General features: G+C 39.3%; 2 protein-coding genes and 1 long non-coding RNA gene across 15 annotated transcripts in view; 2 read left to right on the top strand and 1 right to left on the bottom strand.

Moving 5' to 3' along the window:
- The first annotated feature begins 99 nt into the window (after positions 1–99).
- LOC128150228 (uncharacterized) lies at positions 100–15,643 on the top strand. Of its 8 annotated transcripts, XR_008237985.1 has the most exons (8): positions 100–1,567; positions 3,964–4,078; positions 5,772–5,930; positions 6,133–6,228; positions 6,681–6,786; positions 13,650–13,806; positions 14,940–14,992; positions 15,400–15,643. It is a non-coding gene; the product is annotated as an uncharacterized LOC128150228 (long non-coding RNA). The 8 variants fall into 8 exon arrangements; XR_008237983.1 differs by lacking the exon at positions 14,940–14,992; XR_008237982.1 differs by lacking the exon at positions 14,940–14,992 and having other exon boundaries at positions 102–1,567; positions 6,136–6,228.
- Positions 3,134–16,406, bottom strand: BPNT1 (3'(2'), 5'-bisphosphate nucleotidase 1). 5 transcript variants are annotated; one of them, XM_052806260.1, is made up of 10 exons: positions 16,140–16,218; positions 16,053–16,092; positions 12,617–12,741; positions 9,237–9,341; positions 8,878–8,985; positions 8,304–8,352; positions 7,211–7,302; positions 6,020–6,217; positions 5,055–5,160; positions 3,134–3,721 (listed from the first exon to the last, which is right to left on the bottom strand). In XM_052806260.1, exons 3-10 carry the CDS (start codon positions 12,731–12,733, stop codon positions 3,573–3,575), a joined length of 924 nt encoding a protein of 307 aa, XP_052662220.1. In that variant the 5' UTR covers positions 12,734–12,741; positions 16,053–16,092; positions 16,140–16,218; the 3' UTR covers positions 3,134–3,572. The 5 variants fall into 5 exon arrangements, with proteins under 5 accessions (XP_052662220.1, XP_052662223.1, XP_052662222.1 ...); XM_052806263.1 differs by lacking the exons at positions 16,053–16,092; positions 16,140–16,218 and adding an exon at positions 16,301–16,406; XM_052806262.1 differs by lacking the exons at positions 16,053–16,092; positions 16,140–16,218 and adding an exon at positions 16,225–16,339.
- Positions 16,407–16,498: 92 nt separating this feature from the next.
- Positions 16,499–20,665, top strand: part of IARS2 (isoleucyl-tRNA synthetase 2, mitochondrial) — a 29,679-nt gene continuing 25,512 nt past the window's right edge. For both annotated transcript variants that reach the window (XR_008237981.1, XM_052806258.1), the window contains exons 1-7: positions 16,499–16,743; positions 17,292–17,414; positions 18,510–18,666; positions 19,748–19,896; positions 19,981–20,030; positions 20,129–20,238; positions 20,324–20,414. Coding sequence is in view for 1 of the 2 variants with exons in the window: in XM_052806258.1 (XP_052662218.1) it covers positions 16,501–16,743; positions 17,292–17,414; positions 18,510–18,666; positions 19,748–19,896; positions 19,981–20,030; positions 20,129–20,238; positions 20,324–20,414 (923 nt within the window). In the remaining variant the exon portion in view is untranslated. The remainder of the gene's footprint in view (positions 16,744–17,291; positions 17,415–18,509; positions 18,667–19,747; positions 19,897–19,980; positions 20,031–20,128; positions 20,239–20,323; positions 20,415–20,665) is intronic.

Here is a 20,665-nt window from a genome sequence, read left to right as displayed (position 1 = left end):
TTCCGGCGGGAGAAGCTATAAAGGCGGTGCGTGAGGCGAGGGGCGGTTGCCGCTGCCCCGTCGCTAGCGGTCGGTGCCGGTGGGGTGGCCCGCGCCCGGGCCGCTCTGCAGCCACGGCCCGAAGGCCGTCGGGAGGAGGCGGTGAGGTTGGAGCCGAACGGGAGGTGACTAGCCTGTGGTGCGCAGGGCTCTCCCGGCTGGCGGGGCGCTCGGTGAAGCCCCGGGGAAACCGCCCCGGAGGGGTGCTCGGTGGAGGCTGCCCTGCCTCTCAGAGTGCCGCTGGCCTCGGTGGGGCAGGGTGCTGATGCTTCTTCTCTCACAGCTGCTCCGCTGATTAGGCAGAGCCTTCCCGGGAGCTTTGTAGGAGTTAACTGTAAAAACTCTGGAGCTAGATGTCCGGCAGCAGCCGTAGAGATCGCTTCAATCCCTTTTCTATGTGTAATGATACAAACAAATCCAACAGCACAACGTATACCGACACATTGGAGTACTGTGGTTTAACCTATCTGTTCTCATAGGGTGTTACTCTTTACGCTCCTCACAAACACGCAGATTTTGCAGTGGGTAAAACTAGTCTTGGAATGAATTACAAAAGTGCTGTGTCAGCAGTTTTTCAGAGGAGACAGACTCAAGTTCACATTGTTGCAAGGACAATGCAGTGTCACTATGCCTTCCCCCCCCAGTCTATTTTATAGATTGTACTATAGCACCTAATGTGCTAGCAGAGAAATTCTAAAATGCTTGATTGGTGGACCGGCGCTGTTTTGTACAGAGGGCGTAGTGGTATAGCCAGAGCATGACTGCACCTTACATGCTGGCTTTTGTCCTTGGTTCCTGCTGCTGCAGTTTATTTGAAATTTCCTTAATATTCTCCTGTGTTAGCAGTTTTACAGTTCCCGTAAGCATAGAAAGTGGTTCCATATGTAAGCATCTTTACACATCAGGTAGAAGCTGGTGTATGCCATGTGTTCTGCTCCCATTGAGGTAACTATAAATGAGCGAAGAGATAAATTACAGCAGAATTAGAAAGGGGCTTATGCTGAGGAAATTTTTGAACATATAGCAAGTTTCAGATGAAAATAAGGATATAGAGACATAGATGAAGATTACTAACAGTGGGTTCTGCTCTTGACTTTGTATTTCAATGATTACATGGAAAGACTTATTAGGGCAGGCTTTGTGTTGTCTAAGTTGTTCTACATTTTATCTTAATGTGTTTTGCAAATGCACGTGCAGATTTTAATGTGAATACTGAATCCTGCAGAAGATAAAGGTGAGAATTATGTATAAGGGGCCATGAAATTAGATTAATCTTGTACTTGCTACATGGTTCAAACCAGTCACAATATGTGCAATGATTAAACTTACAATGGGTCAAAATGTGAAGGAGGCTCTAATTAAAGCAGGCTGAATCTGTCTTGCATGCTCTTACTAGTCATGCGCTTGAGGAAGGAGAAGAAAGGTAGGCTACAGATGAAAGGATTAGAAGCGTGCACTGTTCCTATATATGGAGCTTTAATCCAGTGTCATGATAGCATTATGGACTTGCTGATGATGATAGAATGAGGTAAGTTATAATCTTGCTAATTTATCTGTAAATGTTATGATAAGCAGACTTCACTAAGGGAAGAGCTGCCTTAGATCCTTTTCTGTGTGTGCACATGGAGAGACTGGGAACATTTTAGCAAGAGTTGCCTTGTTCATATCTTTTGGTGTCCAAGATGTTCCTGCTCGCTGGAAATAGAGCCAGCCTTAAGCCAGTGAAGTCATATTGGTGTTATCCTACTGTGAGGAAAGGATCTATCAAAGGACTTTAAGTAAATTAGAGTTGTTAAATACCTTGTGTGATGAAAGGAGAAAGAAGTCACTTGAACACACTGTTGAAAACTGCATTTGGAAATTTTCTTCTGTATGGAAAACATAGCTTTTTGTATCTTGAAGTTCAGTGCTAGCTTAAAGATGGTGTGAGTGGACCAAGAGTGTAGTTACTAGGAGGACTTAATCTTGTGGGCAGGGAGGAAGTGAGAATGGGTGCAGTGCAACTTGGAGTCTACTTTGCCATTCACGGTGTCAGCAGAGGTTGAGGAGAAAAAAAAAAACCATGCTGGGAGAGCTTAGCCATTCAGTCTTTATGTAAGAAAGCAGCCAAGTTCAGGCACCCTCGCTGACACAAGACTGAGAACCCGACATGCCACTCTTCTGTCCACACAGAGAACAGAAAGAAAAGCACAACTATGTGTTGTCCGTTGTCCATGGCGTGCCTCAGTATGTGTCACATTGTTAGGGAAAGGGAGCCCCTAAGGCTCCTTAATTTGTGAGGGACTTGGGTCACAAAATCTGAAGAAAACAAAGTATATAGGAGCTTCACTGGTTCAAGATACTCCAGGCTCCTAAATTCAGCCTGAAGAGACTTCATCTGTTTTGGCTAAAGTTGCCAATTTTAGGTAGTCATATGTAATTTACTACTTGTTCTCTTTTGTGTTCAAGTGGACTGAACAGTTGAAGCCTGCTTTCCTAACCCCCACACCTATGGGAAAGCTGACTGAAACAGGCTCTCCAATTTTTTAGTTCATTTTGGGTGATCTTGTCCCCTGCTCTCTCTCATCCCCTAACATGCATGTGTTCCACAGGAGGGGGAAGTGGTAGTGTCAGGTTCCTTAACTCTTGGGGCTGTTGGAAAGGCACCTGGACTTTGTTTCTCTCAAAATTTGGACCTGAAAAATTTCAAGTTCCAGCATTTCTGTTGTGCCCATGTATGCCAAAGTGACCTAGGATGCCCAAAGCTCTCCAAGACTGAGGTGGCATAGACCCTGACAGAGGCATTTGAGATCATCAGAAAGGTGCTGGGAACTCCTCCCCCTGCTGCAGTTTCCTTGGGTTCTCCTCAACTGAGTTGTCCTGAACCCCACTGTATTAATGCTTCACTGATCCTCAGTGGATCCAATGATCCAGGAACCCCTATTTGAGATCAGAGGCCCAGCTGGACTGCGTCCTGGCTCCTGTAAAACTCAGACAACCCAGCTCACCACCAATAGCAATCTTGGCCATCCCAAAACTGAGTGCAGATCAAAAAATTCAAAGATTCGCTTCTAAGAATCAAAACTGTCAACTTTATAATAAATGGGCTAATCCATCCATTCAACTTCTTAGTCCATTTGTATTTAACACAGTAAACCCTTGTTGACTACATACAACAAAAAACATTGAGCAAGATCAGGTGAATGACTTAATGTGATTTTGTGCCCTGAATATTATGATGATTTTTGGACTGTAGTGTTATGATTAGCAGTATATTAAGCACAGTTGTGAAGAATGAATACTCCCAAAGAACATGGAAAACAACTATTGAAGAAATGTGACTGTTTTGATGTTGTCTACTAAACACAGCAAAACAATCTGATCAAACATACCTAGAGATTCTGTATGTAATTTTGAAATTATTGAACACCTTAATGTAAGAATTCAGTTCAGATTCCATAAAACAAAATTTCAAGCTCAGTTATCATCTTTCTTTGTTTTTCTCCAAGCTTGCTTTCTCAGCCTTCCAGGCCAAGTGAAGATGCCTTACTGCTTTAAGGCATAAGAGATTGTTTAACAGTGTTAGGAATACGACTGGCATAATAGTCATAATTTCTCAAAGTGGCAAGGACCCCAGCTGAATTCATGTGTTTCACTTCCTTGTTATACTGAAATGAATTTCCATGGATATCTGTTATCTTGCCTGCAAAAAAAAAAAAAAAGAAAAAAAAATTCCAGCAAACAGGAGTTGAAGAGAGATACTCTTATTTTATTAGTACAAGTGATATAACTAAAAAAAAAAGACAGTCTTTGGCTTACACATGCATGTCTTCAGATGTGAAATATCCTTGCTCCCAGTTTAAGTGCAAGTTTTTTATTGACTGAAATCAAACAGCTAATGGTTCTATTTTTTTTCAGCAATACTTAAAATTCCTTGTGTTTCAGGAAAAGGAATACAACATCTCTCTCTTATGGATTAGTTAAAATGCTTCCTGAGTAGTTTTTACATTGGCTGTTGACAAGAAGGAAAGAAAAATCCTCACTTCAAGTAAAAGCCAGGGTAAGTCTATACAACAAACTCTAACATAATACAGAAATACCCCAGCTGGTTTTAAATGAGTTTCTAGAAGTCACTTGGCAAGAGCAACACAGATCTTTATGCAAGCTAATTTAACTACAAGATACCTACATAACAAGGAGGCTAAATACAGCACTGTGCTGCCCCAGATTGGTTGTTTTTTTGTGCCTGAGCTAACCTGTTTAAAGGTATCCCAGTTATCAACACTAGAGACTGCAGAGGAGTTAAAATAATGTCATTATGAAGCCTGTTACCCTTGCTTGACAGAATTTAGGAGATCAAAACCCACGATTATAGCATATGGTGGTAAAAGGTCTATCAATGTGAACAGCAGAAAAAGTATAATAATTAATACTTATATTCAAATTCTTGCCAGTGAAGCTTTTCATAACTTCTCTAACCCCTTACCCCCTAGAAAGGTGAAGTGGGTTATGTTGTCTGGAGACCGCTAATTTTACTAAATAACACGAATGACTCAATTTTGGAGTTTGTACCTCTGAGAAACAACTGCATGATTTGGCCTATTTTTGTTGTTTAAAGAATCCAGTGTCCACATATTACATAATATGTTACTAATAATAAACTACTATATCCAGTTAGTAGGACAGTGTGATTTTACTATGAAGTAGAAGCCAACAGAAAAAAAGCCATTTGTTTTGAAAATACTAAAATTAATATACCCAAAATGTTGGAATTTGGCTTTTTAAATTATCGACAGTTATTATCCAGGGCAAAACAGATCACATCATGCTTTCCAGAGCGTAATTTGCTGCCCCTTTGGAGTTACGGTTGATTTCAAAGGGCTCAAAGCTCCTAGCGAATCATGACTATATAAAAATACATACATACTGTCATTTTATATTCCAAAGACATGTTTGGAAATTCTGTTTTTCTATGAAAAGTATAAATAATTTTAAATTGATGCAGTTTCACTTATCCTGGAATGCTATTAACTTACCTCCCACAGCATGTAGAATAGCTTCGGGTGCACATGTATCCCACTTCTTGCACCCAGGACTGGCAAATACATAAGCAGAAGCCTTGCCTTCTATAAGTTGAATGACCTGTTATGAATAGTGAGTGGCAATCATTGCAAAGGATGTAGGCATTAAGAAATGGGTAAAAATAACACCAGGAAACAGGGATTAGATCAGTTTATTCTATGTACTTATGGTCAAAAAAGGAACATGAGCCATTTCCTTTCCAATATTACAAGAAATTGTATTAAGATTTAGAAAGCTATACTGTATTACCATTCTGCATGATCTATTTTTGATTGTTATAAATACAATACAGGATGAAAATCTGCTTTTAGTTTCAGAAACAAGAATTCCCACCTTGTGCAAGTACTAGGAAAGTGAAGTGGAAACTGTGTCCATATTGTCTTGGTGCCATTTTGGGCTGTGTTGGAGAAGAGATTGGAGGGTCTGTGTTTGACAACCATGACAAAACTAAGCTTTCAGAACTGCAGCAAATGAGTATTCCCTGTATGCAGAGAAGGTCTGCAAAGGAAATATCATTGCGTGCTTCTCCTATTTTTATCCTTTGGTATGTGCTGCTAGATAGTGGGAACAAAAACTGTTAACATGACCAGGAGGAAATGTCTAATAATTATGATGAAATCATATTCCCATTTAGTCATTCTGGTCTTGTAACTTTTTATTTTCTCCCCTAGAAACAGAATACTACGGAAGATGGACCTCAGCCATGACCAGCATGGCCATTGCTACAAATGTACCTGTACCAAATTCTTGACTGTCCACCTCATAGCAGTCTGCTAGGAAGCGAACTTGTGCTGGGGAAGGAGGAGGAAGTCTCCTGTACATTCATGCAAGTAAGCAAATGATTTCTTTAAAAATTCTTTTTCTTTTTCCAAAAGTACCACCTCCCAATAAAAAACCAAAAGATTTGGAGTTTCCATACCTTGTTTCCTGCTCCTCCAACTCTGATGACACTGTCTGGGTTCAAGGCACTGATGCAGTCATTTACCAGGGTACTGCTGTGAGAGCGGGTGGTAATGATGATGTGTTTCCCAGCAGGTGCTTCTGTGAGCTGAAATCCAAAGGCACCTATGCCCAGGACTCCCCAGATTGTCCTGCCCAACACAGCATCAGCTCCTGCCTATGAAAAAGGTACGCAGGTCCAGGTGATGGTTAATCATGGTGATCAGCATTTAAAGCACAAATGGAAAGGAGTACCTAGACATCTTTGCATATCAGGGAGTATAATGTTAATACTGGGTTATACATTCAAACAATGGCACTTTAAAAGAACTACTCTAGAGCCCAGAGTGAGAAATTGGCTCTTTCCCTCTAAGGCAGTGATGTCATTTACCCTTTTCTTATCTGTGACATTGTGCTGGTGCATTACATCCTGCCTCCAATGACTGACAAATTCATATTTCTGTACTTCAGGCACAATCTGTAACTGAAAATATCTTGTCATTTTAAATATTTTGTCATGCATATCATATAAAACATAGAGAATCAGCTGATGATATGCATTACATAAATTCAAGAGCTTTTTCTTTAAATTCTACTAAGTTTAATCAGGCTGCATCATGAGCTTTTTTCCCCCTTCACAGATAATACTGAAATAATCTCCAAACATGTAAGTGCCTGTAGGTTGGCCATCCTGGACTTACACCTGAAACCTGGCCTGATACACTCTAACCCAGCTGTCAGTGACAGGTATGCCTAGTTTGTTTAGGGCTGCAGATTTATGGCAGTTACCACACATCACAAATGCACCTATTGCATGGATTTACTAAAGAATTTCTAGCAGAGACTGCAAAAACACCGATCTATGCTTTGTTTACAGTATGTACTTTATATGTACTGTAGTAATATCTACAGTATGTATGTAATACATATTGTATTAGTGTATTACACAAGCTTCAGGATTCAGTATGGCTGTTAGTAGGTCCCTGAGATTCAGTTCCTGGAAACCAACATTCAAAATTGTATATATTTAATAAAAACACCACCACCTTATATTACAACATTAACTCCATTACACACTGGTTTTCATTTGAAAGTGTGCTAACTAGAAATGGCTTAGAAGTGACAGTTAGAAATCACCTAATGCTTTTAAACAAATCAATGCATTTAGTACCTCATAGTTGTAATATGGCTGGTTAATAACTCCTGCTATTGCTTTGCCTCCATAAGCAATTCCAATAAGAACCGTTACGTGGTCAAGGAGACCTGTACAGAAATAATATGAATGTAGTTATGCTTGAAAAAGAGAAAGTTTATATATAAAAAAATAAACCTTCAATAAAAGTCCACAAATTGATATGCAGGGTGGTATCTTAAAAATGCAAATACTAATCAGGTGTAATAGGTTGGTTGATAATTTTTTTAGTCATTTAGCCTTGATGTCTGCCAAAAAAAAGCCCCAGTTAGAATTCTCTTAATAGAACTATGTTAGAATTAACACATAATGAGAAAGAAATTTAAAGATAAAACTAAATAGCAGTGTATGATGTCATTCATCTATAATTGTGGTGTGAATTCTTTAATGGTATTCAAAACTACCAATTTGTTGACAGCTGTATATCTCTTTCCATGACAAGGGGGGGAAAAAATCTGCCTAAGAGATTTTATATTAATCAACTAAAAGATGCAGCAGGAGGCTGAAGTGAGGTTTCAGGATGTTGTTTGGAGGTTGTTTGGGTTTTTTCCTTCATTTTAGGGTCTATTTCTATGGACACAAATTAGGCTTCACTGAAAACAGTGTCTTCCCAGAATGGAAGAATTATGATTTAGGGGAAGATGTTTTATTTTGAAAGGGCTACAAATACAGCTGTGATATTTGGGTTTTTTGAAGAGGAGGATGTAAATATAATTGAGCATATTCCTGTGCAAATGGGAGATTTATTCCCTTAATTCAAAGTACATGCGAAATTTGTTTGACTAAAGTTTGACTAAAAACTTAAGACAACCTGCCAGTAATCAAAGGCAGCCATTTGCTCCCTGAAATGATAAAAACTGGTGGGTACTCAGTAGCCCATGAGGAATATTCAATACTGGTTAGAACTGAATGGAATGATTAAAAAATTCCATAGAACTCAGAAAGTACAGAAACAACATCAGCCTTATGAAACAACATTGTATGTAACTTCTATCATAAAACTATCTACATGTACATGCTACTTTATTACACTGCTATAATTTAAAAAAAAAAAATTAAAAGAGAAGCCAACCTTCAGTGTACTCCTTGGTTCCATCCAAGGGATCAACCCATATTACAAGCTTTAAAAATAAAAAAATAAGGAAAATTAACAAATACAAATCATGTAAATTACCATGCAATTATATATTTTACTTTAGTGCTTTTATTTCCTTATGGCAGTAAGGAAATAAAGAGATTCACATTTTTAACATTATGATATGACTGAAGCCTACAATAGTATTTTACACAAAAAAGCTTAAAAACTGACTGGAACTTCTTAGCAAATACCTTAATAGAGGTATGAAGGCTTACACTGAATATGTAAATGATACTACTTTCTTATGTCCGAAGTAGATTCCTTCCAAATTAATTTTAATCACAAGTTGTAAGAAGCAAATTTCCATTGCCCATTATTGCACACAAGGATATGCAGCATTTCCAGCTCTGAAGGTATGATTCTCATGACTACATTTCAGTTTTTAAACCAAGAAGAAAAATTGGCCACATTGAAATAACGTTTTTTCTTAATACATTCTTAGCTAAAATCAGTAAGTAATACAGATAGTGTAAAATATGAAGACATACGTGTAACATTACCACATTACCTCTTCCTCTTTAATTCCTGTGTACTGAGCAGGACAAGTTCTCTTCAGTATTTCTTCACAGTGGCCATCTTCAATTAATTCCTCAGTTACCTCGTCAGTGGATAGTTCCTAACAAAAGGATTCTCAGAATTATTAGAAAAAGGTGTTGGACTCACCTCAGTTTGCCTTAGAACTGTGGATTTGCTTGCAGCTTACTTGACAAAGTGGAATGGAAATGGAAAGATGAAATGGGATGGAAATACTTTTTTTTTTTTTTTTTAAAAAAAAAAACCAGATGATTTCCTAAAACCTGCCAAAGCAAATTCCACTGCAAGTTACAGAAAGTTAAATTGTTAGTACGAAATAAACTAGGAACTTACTTCTTCTCCTATGATTGTCACCTTGGGAAACTTCCGTGCCAGGGAAGCACAAATGCTCATTTGTACCAGTCGGTCAGCTTTGGTCTGCAAGTCATTGGCTCCAGTCTGTCAAGGGATGGATAGGAATTTGTGTATTTCAAAACAACAACAACCCCCCCCCCCCCCAGTACAATAGCCCATATGTCACTCTGAATATCTACCTTGTAATGAAAGAGAAGTCTAATTTGGAAAATCATCAATCCAGCAAGTGATCTCGAGAGAGGCAGGCTAAAAACTGAAAGTAGAGGTTTTCCTATACACCCCAGAGCTAATATAGACTGGTATGATATTAGAACAGTATTTACTTGCTGTATTCTTCTCATGCAGTGGTGCAACTGTACTGAATATGCATTTGTGTAAATACTACACTATGTAGAGAATAAATTATTACAAGTATGAACCCAGATATAAAACAAGAAGAGGGAAAAGCAAAAATAAAGATGTTAGCAGGAAAAAATAAGTATTTTAAGGCTCACTGGAGAGACATGGCAAATTAGGAAAGAGGAGAAATATAGGGAAGGTGTTAGTAAAAGGTGATTTAAAGGTCCAATTAATCTAGCTTGTTGAAAACAAAATAATGGAAACAATTACGATGTATAAACTTCTAAGTAGTGAATAGTTCCTTAGTCTAGCAGAGAAAGACCAAGGAGGGCCAGAAGCTAACCAGTGAAATTGAACTGGACAGTAACATCCATACATCTTTTTCCAGAAAAAAATACTAGAGACGAAACAGTAGATTTGTTGTCTCAAGATGACATGGAACAATGACTGAAAGCCTTCTCAAAAGATGCAGTGTAGCCAAACATATGTTGCCAGCTGGGTTACATTAATTTCTTCTTAAACATTAATAACCTGCTATGTAGTGGAAGTGGGTAATTTATTAATACTTTCTCAGCTTAATCTTTGTGTGGAATCCATGAGTGGAGGAGCCCTTTAGGTCTGGAGACAGAATCCCCAGTAAGAAATACTTGGGTTAACACTGGAATTAAGCAAGCCAGTTCATCCAAAGATTTGCATCTTAGTTGAGTCAAACAAAAATTTTATTTTTATCTGCTTGTATCTTATTTGGTGACATGAAAATTGTTTTATCCAGCACAGAAATTAGCCATAGGGATGGAATATTCTGTTTAGAATCACGTTATGCGTTAATTTTTGCATGCTTAAAACCAGTTTGTCCCTTATCCAATTGCCTATTTTTATGAAACTTGATATTTTTCTTTGAAATTTCCCTCTCATCCCCTAATAAATTTGGTTGAATTTGGCACTGAGTTTAGACTCAGAAAGATCAAGTTATTGCAGAGAATATCCTTTGTTCCAGGACACCAACCTAATAAAACAGTATAAAGTAGTTCTTCAAAACAGTCATCAATAATGTAAGAATGGTTGGACAAAATGTCTACCTATCAATTGGGGTGGGGTGGGGGTGTGTGTAAAAACGCTACAAGGAGAAGCAATATAAATGGAGAGCTTAGAGTTGACTGGGGGAAAGAAAACTCTGGACATCAGGAGAGGAAAGGAAGGAGATACCTAAAAATTCAACTGTCCTTGAACTATTTTTCCTCATCTAGATAAGTGGATGGGAGGTCAATGTGTTGAGGGAAAAGGTGGAAAAATGTCATCTTAGTTTTTCTAAAGCTTTCAGTAAGGCCAGTTGGAATTGGTCTTGATGTCTGCTGATGGCAGAAAGAGGATGGATGATGAGGAGCAGCACTTTCTGTTCTCGTGCCTCTCTTCCCTCCAGACCATAAAGCAAAGGCACATACAGGTTCTCTCTCTTGCTTTCTTCCTCTTTCTTCATCAGCCATCTTTGACAAGAAGCTTGCAGGAATTCTGAGATCACTAGTCCCTCAAACAGGAACCTCTTCTGTTGGTCATTGTTTTCAATCTAATTTTGTGTGTTTGTAGTATTCATTTAAAAAAAAAAAGTTATTAGAACCAATATCACCTGTTACTTTTGATCATTTTTGTTACAGTGTATTTACAATTATTTACTTAATTGTTTACAGAGCTTAAAATGTGTTCATTTGCTGGTTTTATTATATTAGAAGATGATTGAGCAATGCATTTCTGATTTACTGGGAAATAATACTAACACATGTGCATTTTTTTGAAGTGAAACTGAATTAAACAGATAAAAGCCAGCGATTAGTTTTAGTTAAAATTACCTTAACCTTGCTGGACTCTTAAAAAATAAGCTTAATGAAACTCGGGTTTTGCATTTAAAATTAACTGGTTAATCAAACAAAGTACAGACAGTGCTTCCTTTGTACCTCTGGATGCAAGTATATTAAGGCTTTCTTGTAGCAAAACTGCATTAGTTTTTCCAAGAACCTAAAAGCAGGTTATGTGGGAGAGTATATTCTACTTAAATGTGCCTGAGAATCCTGCTATGCATCTAAGTACCTTTGAAAACACAGATCATTACTTTCCAGGTTTTTTTAATTCTTTCCACCATACACCTGATTTTAATTGCTTAAGAAAAAAGGGAATAAGAAAAACTTGCAAATGTTTTCGTAGTGGTGAATATAACTGACCAAATGGGGAAAAAATCCTTTTGCATCTACTGTCTGAACTGGCAATAAAAGTCATAAAGGATCATGCTTTTCTTCACAACTGGCTGAAAGTGCTTACTATCAGAAAAATGTACATATCAGCAATTACTTCAATGTAAAGACCAAAAATAATACAGATACTTAATGCAGTCCGTAATATTGTGACATACCTGTAAAGCTAGAATTAACTTCAAAAGTTAATTACACCTATTCTAGTACTGTAGTCAAAACAAAGATCCTGGCTCATCAGTGCAGCTTACTAACTCGCAGCAAATTATGAACTTCATGCAGACGACTGTAATTTCATTTCTGCTTTCTATTTAGAATTAAATTTGAAGCTCCAAATTTATTTTGAAAACTGTGATTTACAATAAAATCTAAGGTTCTTTTTTGTTTTAAGAAATTAAATACTGATTTATCCTAATCCAAAATTCATCAGGAGCACAGTACTTTAAACTGTGCTACAGATGTTAGAACATAGGTATGGAAATTAATGGGAAGGATACATTACTATGAATTCTGACATGCTATCCAAAGCTTGTGTTTTGTGAGGGGAATCAGGACAAAATTATGGTGTGTGTTTCTTTTAAGAGTCTGAACATTCTTTAGAAATACTGGTCAAAAGACACTTCTCCAGTGCTCTTTTAATCCTTTAATAAGGAATATTGTATCAGAGAGGTGAGGACTGTATTTCCTTCCCCAGTCGCTGATCTTCAAAAATACCACTTTGACCTTATCTAACTCAGCATTAACAAGAGAAGTTAAATTGGAACAAAGCAAAAGTAATACCTTCTCCACTATCACCAGATCTCCTGCAGCCATTACATTCCTAACAATTGTTGCAGCTTTTTCCGCAACCGAATATGCAGAGGCGACCACACGCATGAGTAGAGCTGGAGAAGCCATACTGAATGCTGAAAAGAAACAAAAAGCGAACTTGTACATTTCTTTCTTCAAGAGAAGACAAGAAGGCAAATATATTACATAACATTCTAAACAGATACAGTTTATTACTGCCAGTGAGTAGTAATGAAGTGAGCTTTGACTTTTTTAAAAATACAATTAACAAACACAGAGATATATATATAAAGCTATTTTAGACAAGCTTTTTGAAATATCCATGCTCTGTCTGACAGCAAACCTAGTACTCCTCACTAAAATAAAAATCTGGCATTAAACAAGAACAGCAGCAGCAGAAACTCTTTATCATAAAAGTTAAGAAAAAGTGTATTCTACACAGTACTCATTTTTTGTACATTTTGAACATAAGTTCATTTTTTCAGAACTGAACCTACGGAGTTGGTTTGTGTCCAGACCCAAGTACAAGGCTACCAGACAGGATAACAAGAGCAACTTTACCTACTATTTTTATTTGTTTAAATATAAAATAGGCTTTTGTAGATGGCCTAGTTGTGGACCCAAAATAGGCTAATAACATGCAGATACTGCAAACACTGCACTTGTATGTGGAAGTCTGTTCATCTAAATTTTATCATCCTTTCTGTATTTCTTTAACTTCTTTTGATTTCTTTAAGGAAATCTGTTTCATCTTCCTTCCTCCCCTCAACACTGCATGTCCTGTCATTCTTCCTATTGCATTGTCTCCACTCTGTTTGGCAGCACACATCAGCACAGTTCACTATGCCTTCAGTTGCCAAATAGAAGAATAACTATCACTTTTGCAAAAGGCTAGCAATCATCCATTCCTCCCAGCTTTTCTCTACCTCAGGAAAAAGAAGCATTGATAACCATACTGTATTCCTCAAAATGCAGAGCTAATTGCTTTTTATTTTTTCCTGTCAGCTTTTTTCTATCTGTGCAGATTACATGCTTTTGGTTTGGGCTCACATAGATGATACATTTCCAAGTAAACATCTGAGCACAGAGCTAGAAAAAAATACAGAGGAACTCATTGACAGCACATAGAAGATGATGTATTAGGCTTCCCTCACAATCAATATTTGCAGCAATTGCAGCAGGTACTGTGTACATGGCAATAGGTTGTTATACCATATCTTTCCTTTCTTGCTTGAGAAATCTACTTGGTAAAGTACAATATAATGAGGTGATAAGGCTAGCTACTGTAGATTATATTGATGTGACCTCAAGTTCACATCTGTTTATGGCAAACAGCAATGTTAGAGGTATCAAAATCTGAAATTTAGCTGGTTTAAGAACGTTTTCAGCATTTTAGAAACACTGTACGGGTATCTCGAAAGTCAGAAGATCTCTGAAGCTAAAAGTGGAGTGATTGTGTAAGTACATTCAAAAAGCGCAGTTGCTACTGTTAATTATTATTTACTGCTCGCAGATGGGAGCAAAGTGCCCTGGAGTCCTGTAAAATAGCCAAGGTCCATACCCAAAGCATACGTGCGGGCTACCTTGGAGCGTTAACAATGGTTACAGAGGAAATTTTGGAAACACTACCTGTGGCAAAAAGCAGCTCTCAAACAATTGAAAATTGTAGAGCAAATATGGGTTATGACACATGGGAAGACAGATACTGTTTTAAGTATATGCCATCATGTGAAACAAGTTAACAGGAAGGAAAATTGAATGTAGTTCATTCCATACTGAAAATATCTGGAATGTGAGCACTTTTGAGAGAGAGGGTAAAAAAATTAGCATATTAGATGGGAAGTTTGGGTTAAAGAATTAAGCTCAGAAGAAGATAATTAAGATTTTATGCTCAGCTTCTCATTCCTCATTTGATCTTTTACTGCACATTTTTTTCCTGCTTCGTAAAATAAGGTTAAAACTCACTTGATTGTTTTAAAGGCTTGATTTATTAAATGTTTGCATAAAGTTTCAAAAGACTCAGAAAACAATACAGAAATACCATCTTATATTCTTGAAGCTTGACCCAGGGTGTTTCTTGGGCATGTTTTTCTTGGACATTCTTAAGGCAAACAAGTGTACTTTCTTTCTGTAGTGAACCTATACCTGACATCTCTAAGCAAACCTTAAAATCAAAATACTCTTATGAAAAACAAGATTTATTAAGAGAAACTGAAATGGGAGGTTCAACATCCCCTCCTCCCCAGTATAGAGTAACTAACTAATAAAGTGCAAATTATGTTATTACTGCAAAAGGTGCCTTAAATTTTTACAGGGCTGCATCTCCCATGTGGCACGTTTTCTGGTGCGTTGGCCCTTTTTGGTTAGGTAAGCGTGTGTGCTACTTGGCCCTAAGTTTCTCATCTCTGTAACTTTTTGATCTCAATTTAACTAGTTTGTAAGTTTATAGCACGTTCTTTCTGATGAGGGCAATGTCTAATGTATACTTCCACAATACATTTAAGAATATATTGCTTGCTTCGGACAAACAAGTTTGACTTACAAAACTGTAGTTTACAAAGCCTGCACAGCAACTATCCCTCAATTTAAATTTGCATATTATTTTCAAAACATACCTCGTCCTCCAAAGACCATCCATCCTTTCTCCTAGCCTAGCAACCAAATTGTTGAATGGCCTCAACTTGACAAATCAGCCTGCTTTGATATCTACTGAAATAAATGAGTTCTCCAGTTCTTCTTACCCATTTTAACTTTGAAATATTTAAATATTACAGGATGGCTGCAATTAATTTATCAAAACAAGTATGAAGGATCTGTTGATGTTGCTACCTCAGTGTCTTTTCTGCAAACATCCGTTTTTCAAATTTATAATTTCACCTGATGAAAGGAGAAAACGGACATCACGCACAATGTGCCTTTAAATGCAAGTGCTAAACTATGACTTCTTCCTCTGCACTCTCCACAGCCCAAATGACCAGAGCTCCCTATTTCTTTACGATAAACTTTGGCTCGCATTTAGTGAAAGATGAACTTTTCATTCTGCGTAACGTAAGGAAACAGTATTTACCCCGCAGAAGCGGGCCAGGCCTGGGAGGGGGAATGCCTGCGTCCCGCTGCGGTTCACTTGCAGGCTTCCAGCGGGAAAGGGCTGCGCTACCTCATTTCACCAACGTGCTTTGAGGCCTCCTGAGTTTGTATTAAAAAAAAAAAACAACAAAAAACAAAACCAACCAAAAAAACCCCAGCCTGTTCCTGATTCTCTTGTAATTGGGATTCCCGGTGGTAAACTGCCCGCGGAGCAGTCCGGACCGGCCAGAGTTACCGCACACCGCGCTCTCAGTGCGTTTAGTTGAGCATCGCATGGCGTACCGTCGGGGGTCGCCGGTGACCGGGAAAGCCGCGGCTGCCGGCGCAGCAGCGAACTCACCGTCCCCGGCCTCGCTCTTCCCTTGGCCTCGGCGCTCTCCCGCGCGCTCCTCCGCCGACCGACCTCCTCTCCCTTCTCTCCCTCTCCGCCCGTCGCCGTTCGCCGCGCTCCCAGCTCGCCAGCAGCCCTTCCTTTCGGTCCCCGCGCCGAACGGTGAGGTAACCGAGGTTACCTGCCCGCCCCTGCGGCCTCCGCGCCGGCCGCTTCAGGAAGAACTCGCCCCCATCGCGTCAGGCCCTCGCCTTTACCAGATAAGCTCGAAACGCCCCAAATCCTTCTGGCTCGCGGGCGGGCTGAAGCGCTCCCCCGGCCCCTCGGGAGGCCTCCGTGGCGGGGAGAAAAACGCGTTGCAGCGTGGCGTGTCCCCGCCCGCGGCCCGTCGCCGCGCCGCTCTCCGTAGCGCAGGCGGAAGCGTTTCTCCAGCGCGCGTCGCAGGGAGCCCGGGAGGATGATTGGGGCCTGGCGGGCGCCGCCGCTGGCCCGGGCCGGGGCGCGGGTCGGGCTGCGGGCCCGGGCGGCGGTCGCCCGGGGCTGGGCCCGCTCCGCCGCCTCGGAGGCCGACAGCCGGCAGCCCGCGGCGGAGAGCCGGCAGGACTCCCAGTACCGGGACACGGTGCTGGTGCCGCGCAGCCGCTTCCCCGCGCAGCTGCCGGGACGGCTGCAGCCCGAGGCCGAGCTGGAGACGCAGCAGGTAGCGGCCGGGGCTGGGGCCGGCTCGCCCCGGGGGGTGCGTGTGTGTGTGCGCCCGGAGAGGGGCGCGGGGCTTCCCCTGGGGTCGCGGCGAGGCCCGGCCCGGCGGCGGAGCCCCGGGCCCGGGCGGCGGGGGGAGGTTTGTTTCGGGCCCGGGTTTTGCTCCCGTTACCTCCCCGTAGGTGTGGGCTTTGGCGGGTGCCTGGTCAGGCCGGCTGAAGTTCGCGGTCGGGGAAAGCTGGAGGGCCGGCGAGCTTTGGTTGTTTATTTATAGCTTGGGTGCTCTCAAGCGTGTTACAGTTTTGTGTGGAGAAAGAGTAACGACCCTCCTGATCGCGGAGAGTCAGAGTAATAACGTTGGGCTTAGTGTTACGTCGATCTCGGGCTTCTTAATGCTTTTGGACTACTAACGCCTGCTGTTGCAGAGTTAGGAAAGTTAACTCTCCGTGCTTGTTTGCTTTTATTACATGTTCTACCATCTAGCCAAAACCCAGACTTCTTGGAAGTGCAAAGACCTGCGATGATTTAGGTGTTTTCTTGTCTCTACAGAAATGTGGTTTTTCGGAACTGTATTCATGGCAAAGGCAAAGGAAGGCAAAGCAGGAATTTTGTCTGCATGATGGACCACCTTATGCCAATGGAGACCCTCATGTTGGCCATGCATTAAATAAAGTAAATATTTACCTGTTCATACTCTACTGTTTTGAAGTGGTAAACACTTCCTATAATGTGCTGTGTGTTCTCCTTTCCCATTTGAATCAATAACGCTTTAAAGGGTTCGGTATTTTGGCAGACAGGGCTTTTAAAAAGCAAGTGGTGTGGTTACATAGATACCATATAATGCCATGGCAACATTGATACCATACCATGACATAAATGCCATATACCAGTATATGGTACCTATATGCTGAGTGTTCATTTATGAGGCTGAATTGTTTCAGTAAAAAGAGAACATCTTTTTAGAGAAGTCCAGCCTGTAATTCATTCCTAAGCAATATTAAATGCGCAGTTTACTTGTGTATTGAACATATCACACATACACATGTGGGTGAATGTCTATTTCTATACGTGTATAGGTAATAATGTTACTGTAATGCACAGTTGAGCTGTGCCTTGCTATTCTTTTGCCCTTTGAGTATTTTGTAAGTTAGTTCTATTGCATTTATTTTATTTTATCTGGGTATCCTTGGTGGAACCACAATGACTACATATTGATGGCTTTTAAAATACAAATTTCAGCTTTGAAATATTACTCCTAAGTATGTTTGGCTATGTTTAGATTCAGTCCTGAGAATGACAGCATTATATATGCTACAAAGTGGGAAAGACTAAAAAGTGACCCACGGCTTCTTACCATACTAGTGCCAAAGCTTGGACTTCTGAAAACAGCAAGTTTTGGTAGGTCGTTGCTTACGTCAAAAACCAGTAATGTGCACTAGGCCAACACTGTAGATCCAGCTCAATGTTTTTAAAATAAGAGCAAGTAGGATTTGTTCACTTCAAGTCTTGTAAGTTTATAAACTGCATCTTTTAGTTAAACTGAACGTGAATTCCTTTGATAAGAGGTCCTCGGAGGTTCTGCCAAAATACAAAATGATGGGCAAGAAAAATCACAAATGCACAGTCTTAAATGTAAATTTATTGTGCAGCCTTTTATATTTGGTTCTTTTTTTTTTTTTTTTTTTTTAAATAGGAGCATCTTAATTAATAATGTAGCTATTCCACATGGGGGAGCTAGAGTGATAACAGACCCTTGTGTCTTTTCAGATTTTGAAAGACATCACTAATCGTTTCTACATGATGAGAGGTTATAAAGTACATTATGTGCCAGGATGGGATTGTCATGGATTGCCAATTGAGTTGAAGGCGTTGTCAGAAGTCAAAGGAGCTGAAAATCTTTCACCAATGGAAATTCGACAGAGAGGTAAACTACTGTTTGCAATATCTTTATAGAAAAAGTTGGCTTAAGCATTTGTACATCCTACTCATATTTTGTATTTTATGCTTTATATATAGCTTTCATACTTCATTGGGGGCTTTTCTGTTACCTATTGGTGACATTTTCTATGATCACTGTATGTGTTTTCCAAGCAGATTGAGTACAATGCAATCTTATGAAATCGGATAATTGAACACAGGCTTAATTTGTTGCTGTAATGAATATGCATAGTAATGACCGTGGGTTTAAAAAAACAGAAGTATGGCAGAGGATTTGGATTTCTGCTTTGCTTAACTGTGTAGTGGCATGAAACTGATATTTATCAGATCAACATCCTTTTGATTTTTGAAGACTGAATTTGATTAGGAGCTAAAAAGTTGCATATAAAAATCAGGCTTCAGTAGGACAGCTTGGCTGAATATCTTAAGTAGGAATGTACTTGTTGACTGTGTTTTTCACAAATACTACAAAACTATAGGGGTGATCCTTTCAGAGAACGGTAGTCTGCACTATATGGAAACTGTTTTGAAGAAATAATTTCAAATACCATATGTATTGAAAGACATCAACATTCAGCTGCAATGAGCAATTTAAACTGCTTCAGCTTGAAATTGCAGCAATGAAGTGGGCTAACTTATTTTCAGATGCATGTTGCTTTGAAAAGCTTGGATTAGCATCAACAGAGGTGGTTAACTTTCACTCTTATTTATTTTACGTTATTTGAGAATGCATTTTGAGAAATTGTTCTTCATAACTAAATATACTTATTTTTTTTCCCTCTTCCTTAAAAAGAGAGTTTATATTCTAGAGACATTTGTGCTTTATGTCCCCATATTAGTCAAAAAGTGCTGCTCCTGAATCTTTTTACTCTTTGTAGTCATTTTATGTAACTACTTCCCTGAAATATATATTTTTTGAGCCATAATAATCTATTTAATACAAATCAGTAATTAGTGCATAGTTTCAATATGTTCAGCTCAGGCTGAACATCAGTAGCACATTTTAAATGGTATTAGATTGATGTTAGTGGGCTAAACCATGTGCTTAATGGAACTATTCCCTTTAGCTAGAGAATTTGCAGAAAGAGCAATTGAGAAGCAGAAATCTGCCTTCATTCGTTGGGGTGTAATGGCAGATTGGGCTAACTGCTACCGTACGTTTGATCCAAAGTATGAAGCAAACCAGCTGAGAGTCTTCTATAAAATGTATGATAAGGTATGTTGAACTTTTCTTGAAATGTGTTTTGATTTGTCATGAGTTTCGATTCTCCTAACTTTTTTTACCCTCCCTTTCCTCTAGGGTTTCATTTATCAGGACTATAAACCTGTGTTCTGGTCCCCTTCAGCAAAGTAAGAATCAACTTACAATTTTGTCCTCAAAATTTTAGCAAGGATATCAATAGCTTTTCATGTTCAAGTGTGTTAACTTATGTTTGATATCTACCCAGAACAGCCTTGGCTGAAGCAGAGCTTGAGTACAATGAGCAGCATGTCAGTCGTTCTGTGTATATGAAATTTCCCCTGTTAAAGTCACCACCTAAGCTGACTTCTGTGATAGGTATGACTTCTGTATAGATTTTAAGATTGATAGCTTTTATTTTTGTTAGAATTTTAAGTAAAGTACTTCTAATTTACATCTGTAGATGGATCATCCCCTGCTAGCGTGCTAGTCTGGACCACACAACCTTGGACTGTGCCAGCAAATCAAGCAGTTTGTTACATGCCAGATTCAGCGTATGTGTCTTTAACTTGGTTCAGTGATCTGCATCAGTCCTTATCAACTTTTATCAGCAAAGTTAAAATGTTCTGGACTATCGTTACTTTTTATTTAAGGCATCTTTTTTTGTGTTTTGTTTTGTTCTATTTTAAGCTTTGTTCTATATTAATATATTAATTTCTGCTTTCGTTTTTATTTTTTTAAGTTATTTCTTTTTCCTGATGTTACGTTATCTTGAAATTCTTCTGACATTTATGAGTGAATTGGA

This window comes from Harpia harpyja, chromosome 13 (genome assembly GCF_026419915.1).
Source record: "Harpia harpyja isolate bHarHar1 chromosome 13, bHarHar1 primary haplotype, whole genome shotgun sequence".
Classification (NCBI taxonomy): Eukaryota; Metazoa; Chordata; class Aves; order Accipitriformes; family Accipitridae; genus Harpia; species Harpia harpyja.
This window is presented reverse-complemented; position numbering and strand designations above follow the sequence as displayed.

Coding starts and splice junctions, on each gene's coding strand:
- BPNT1 (XM_052806263.1), bottom strand. CDS start 12,733: ATGGCTTCTCCAGCTCTACTCATGCGTGTGGTCGCCTCTGCATATTCG. Junction 8,353..8,877: donor CAGGAATTAAAGAGGAAGAG/GTAATGTGGTAA, acceptor TTATTTTTAAAG/CTTGTAATATGGGTTGATCC. Junction 6,218..7,210: donor AGCCATATTACAACTATGAG/GTACTAAATGCA, acceptor CCTTTTTCATAG/GCAGGAGCTGATGCTGTGTT.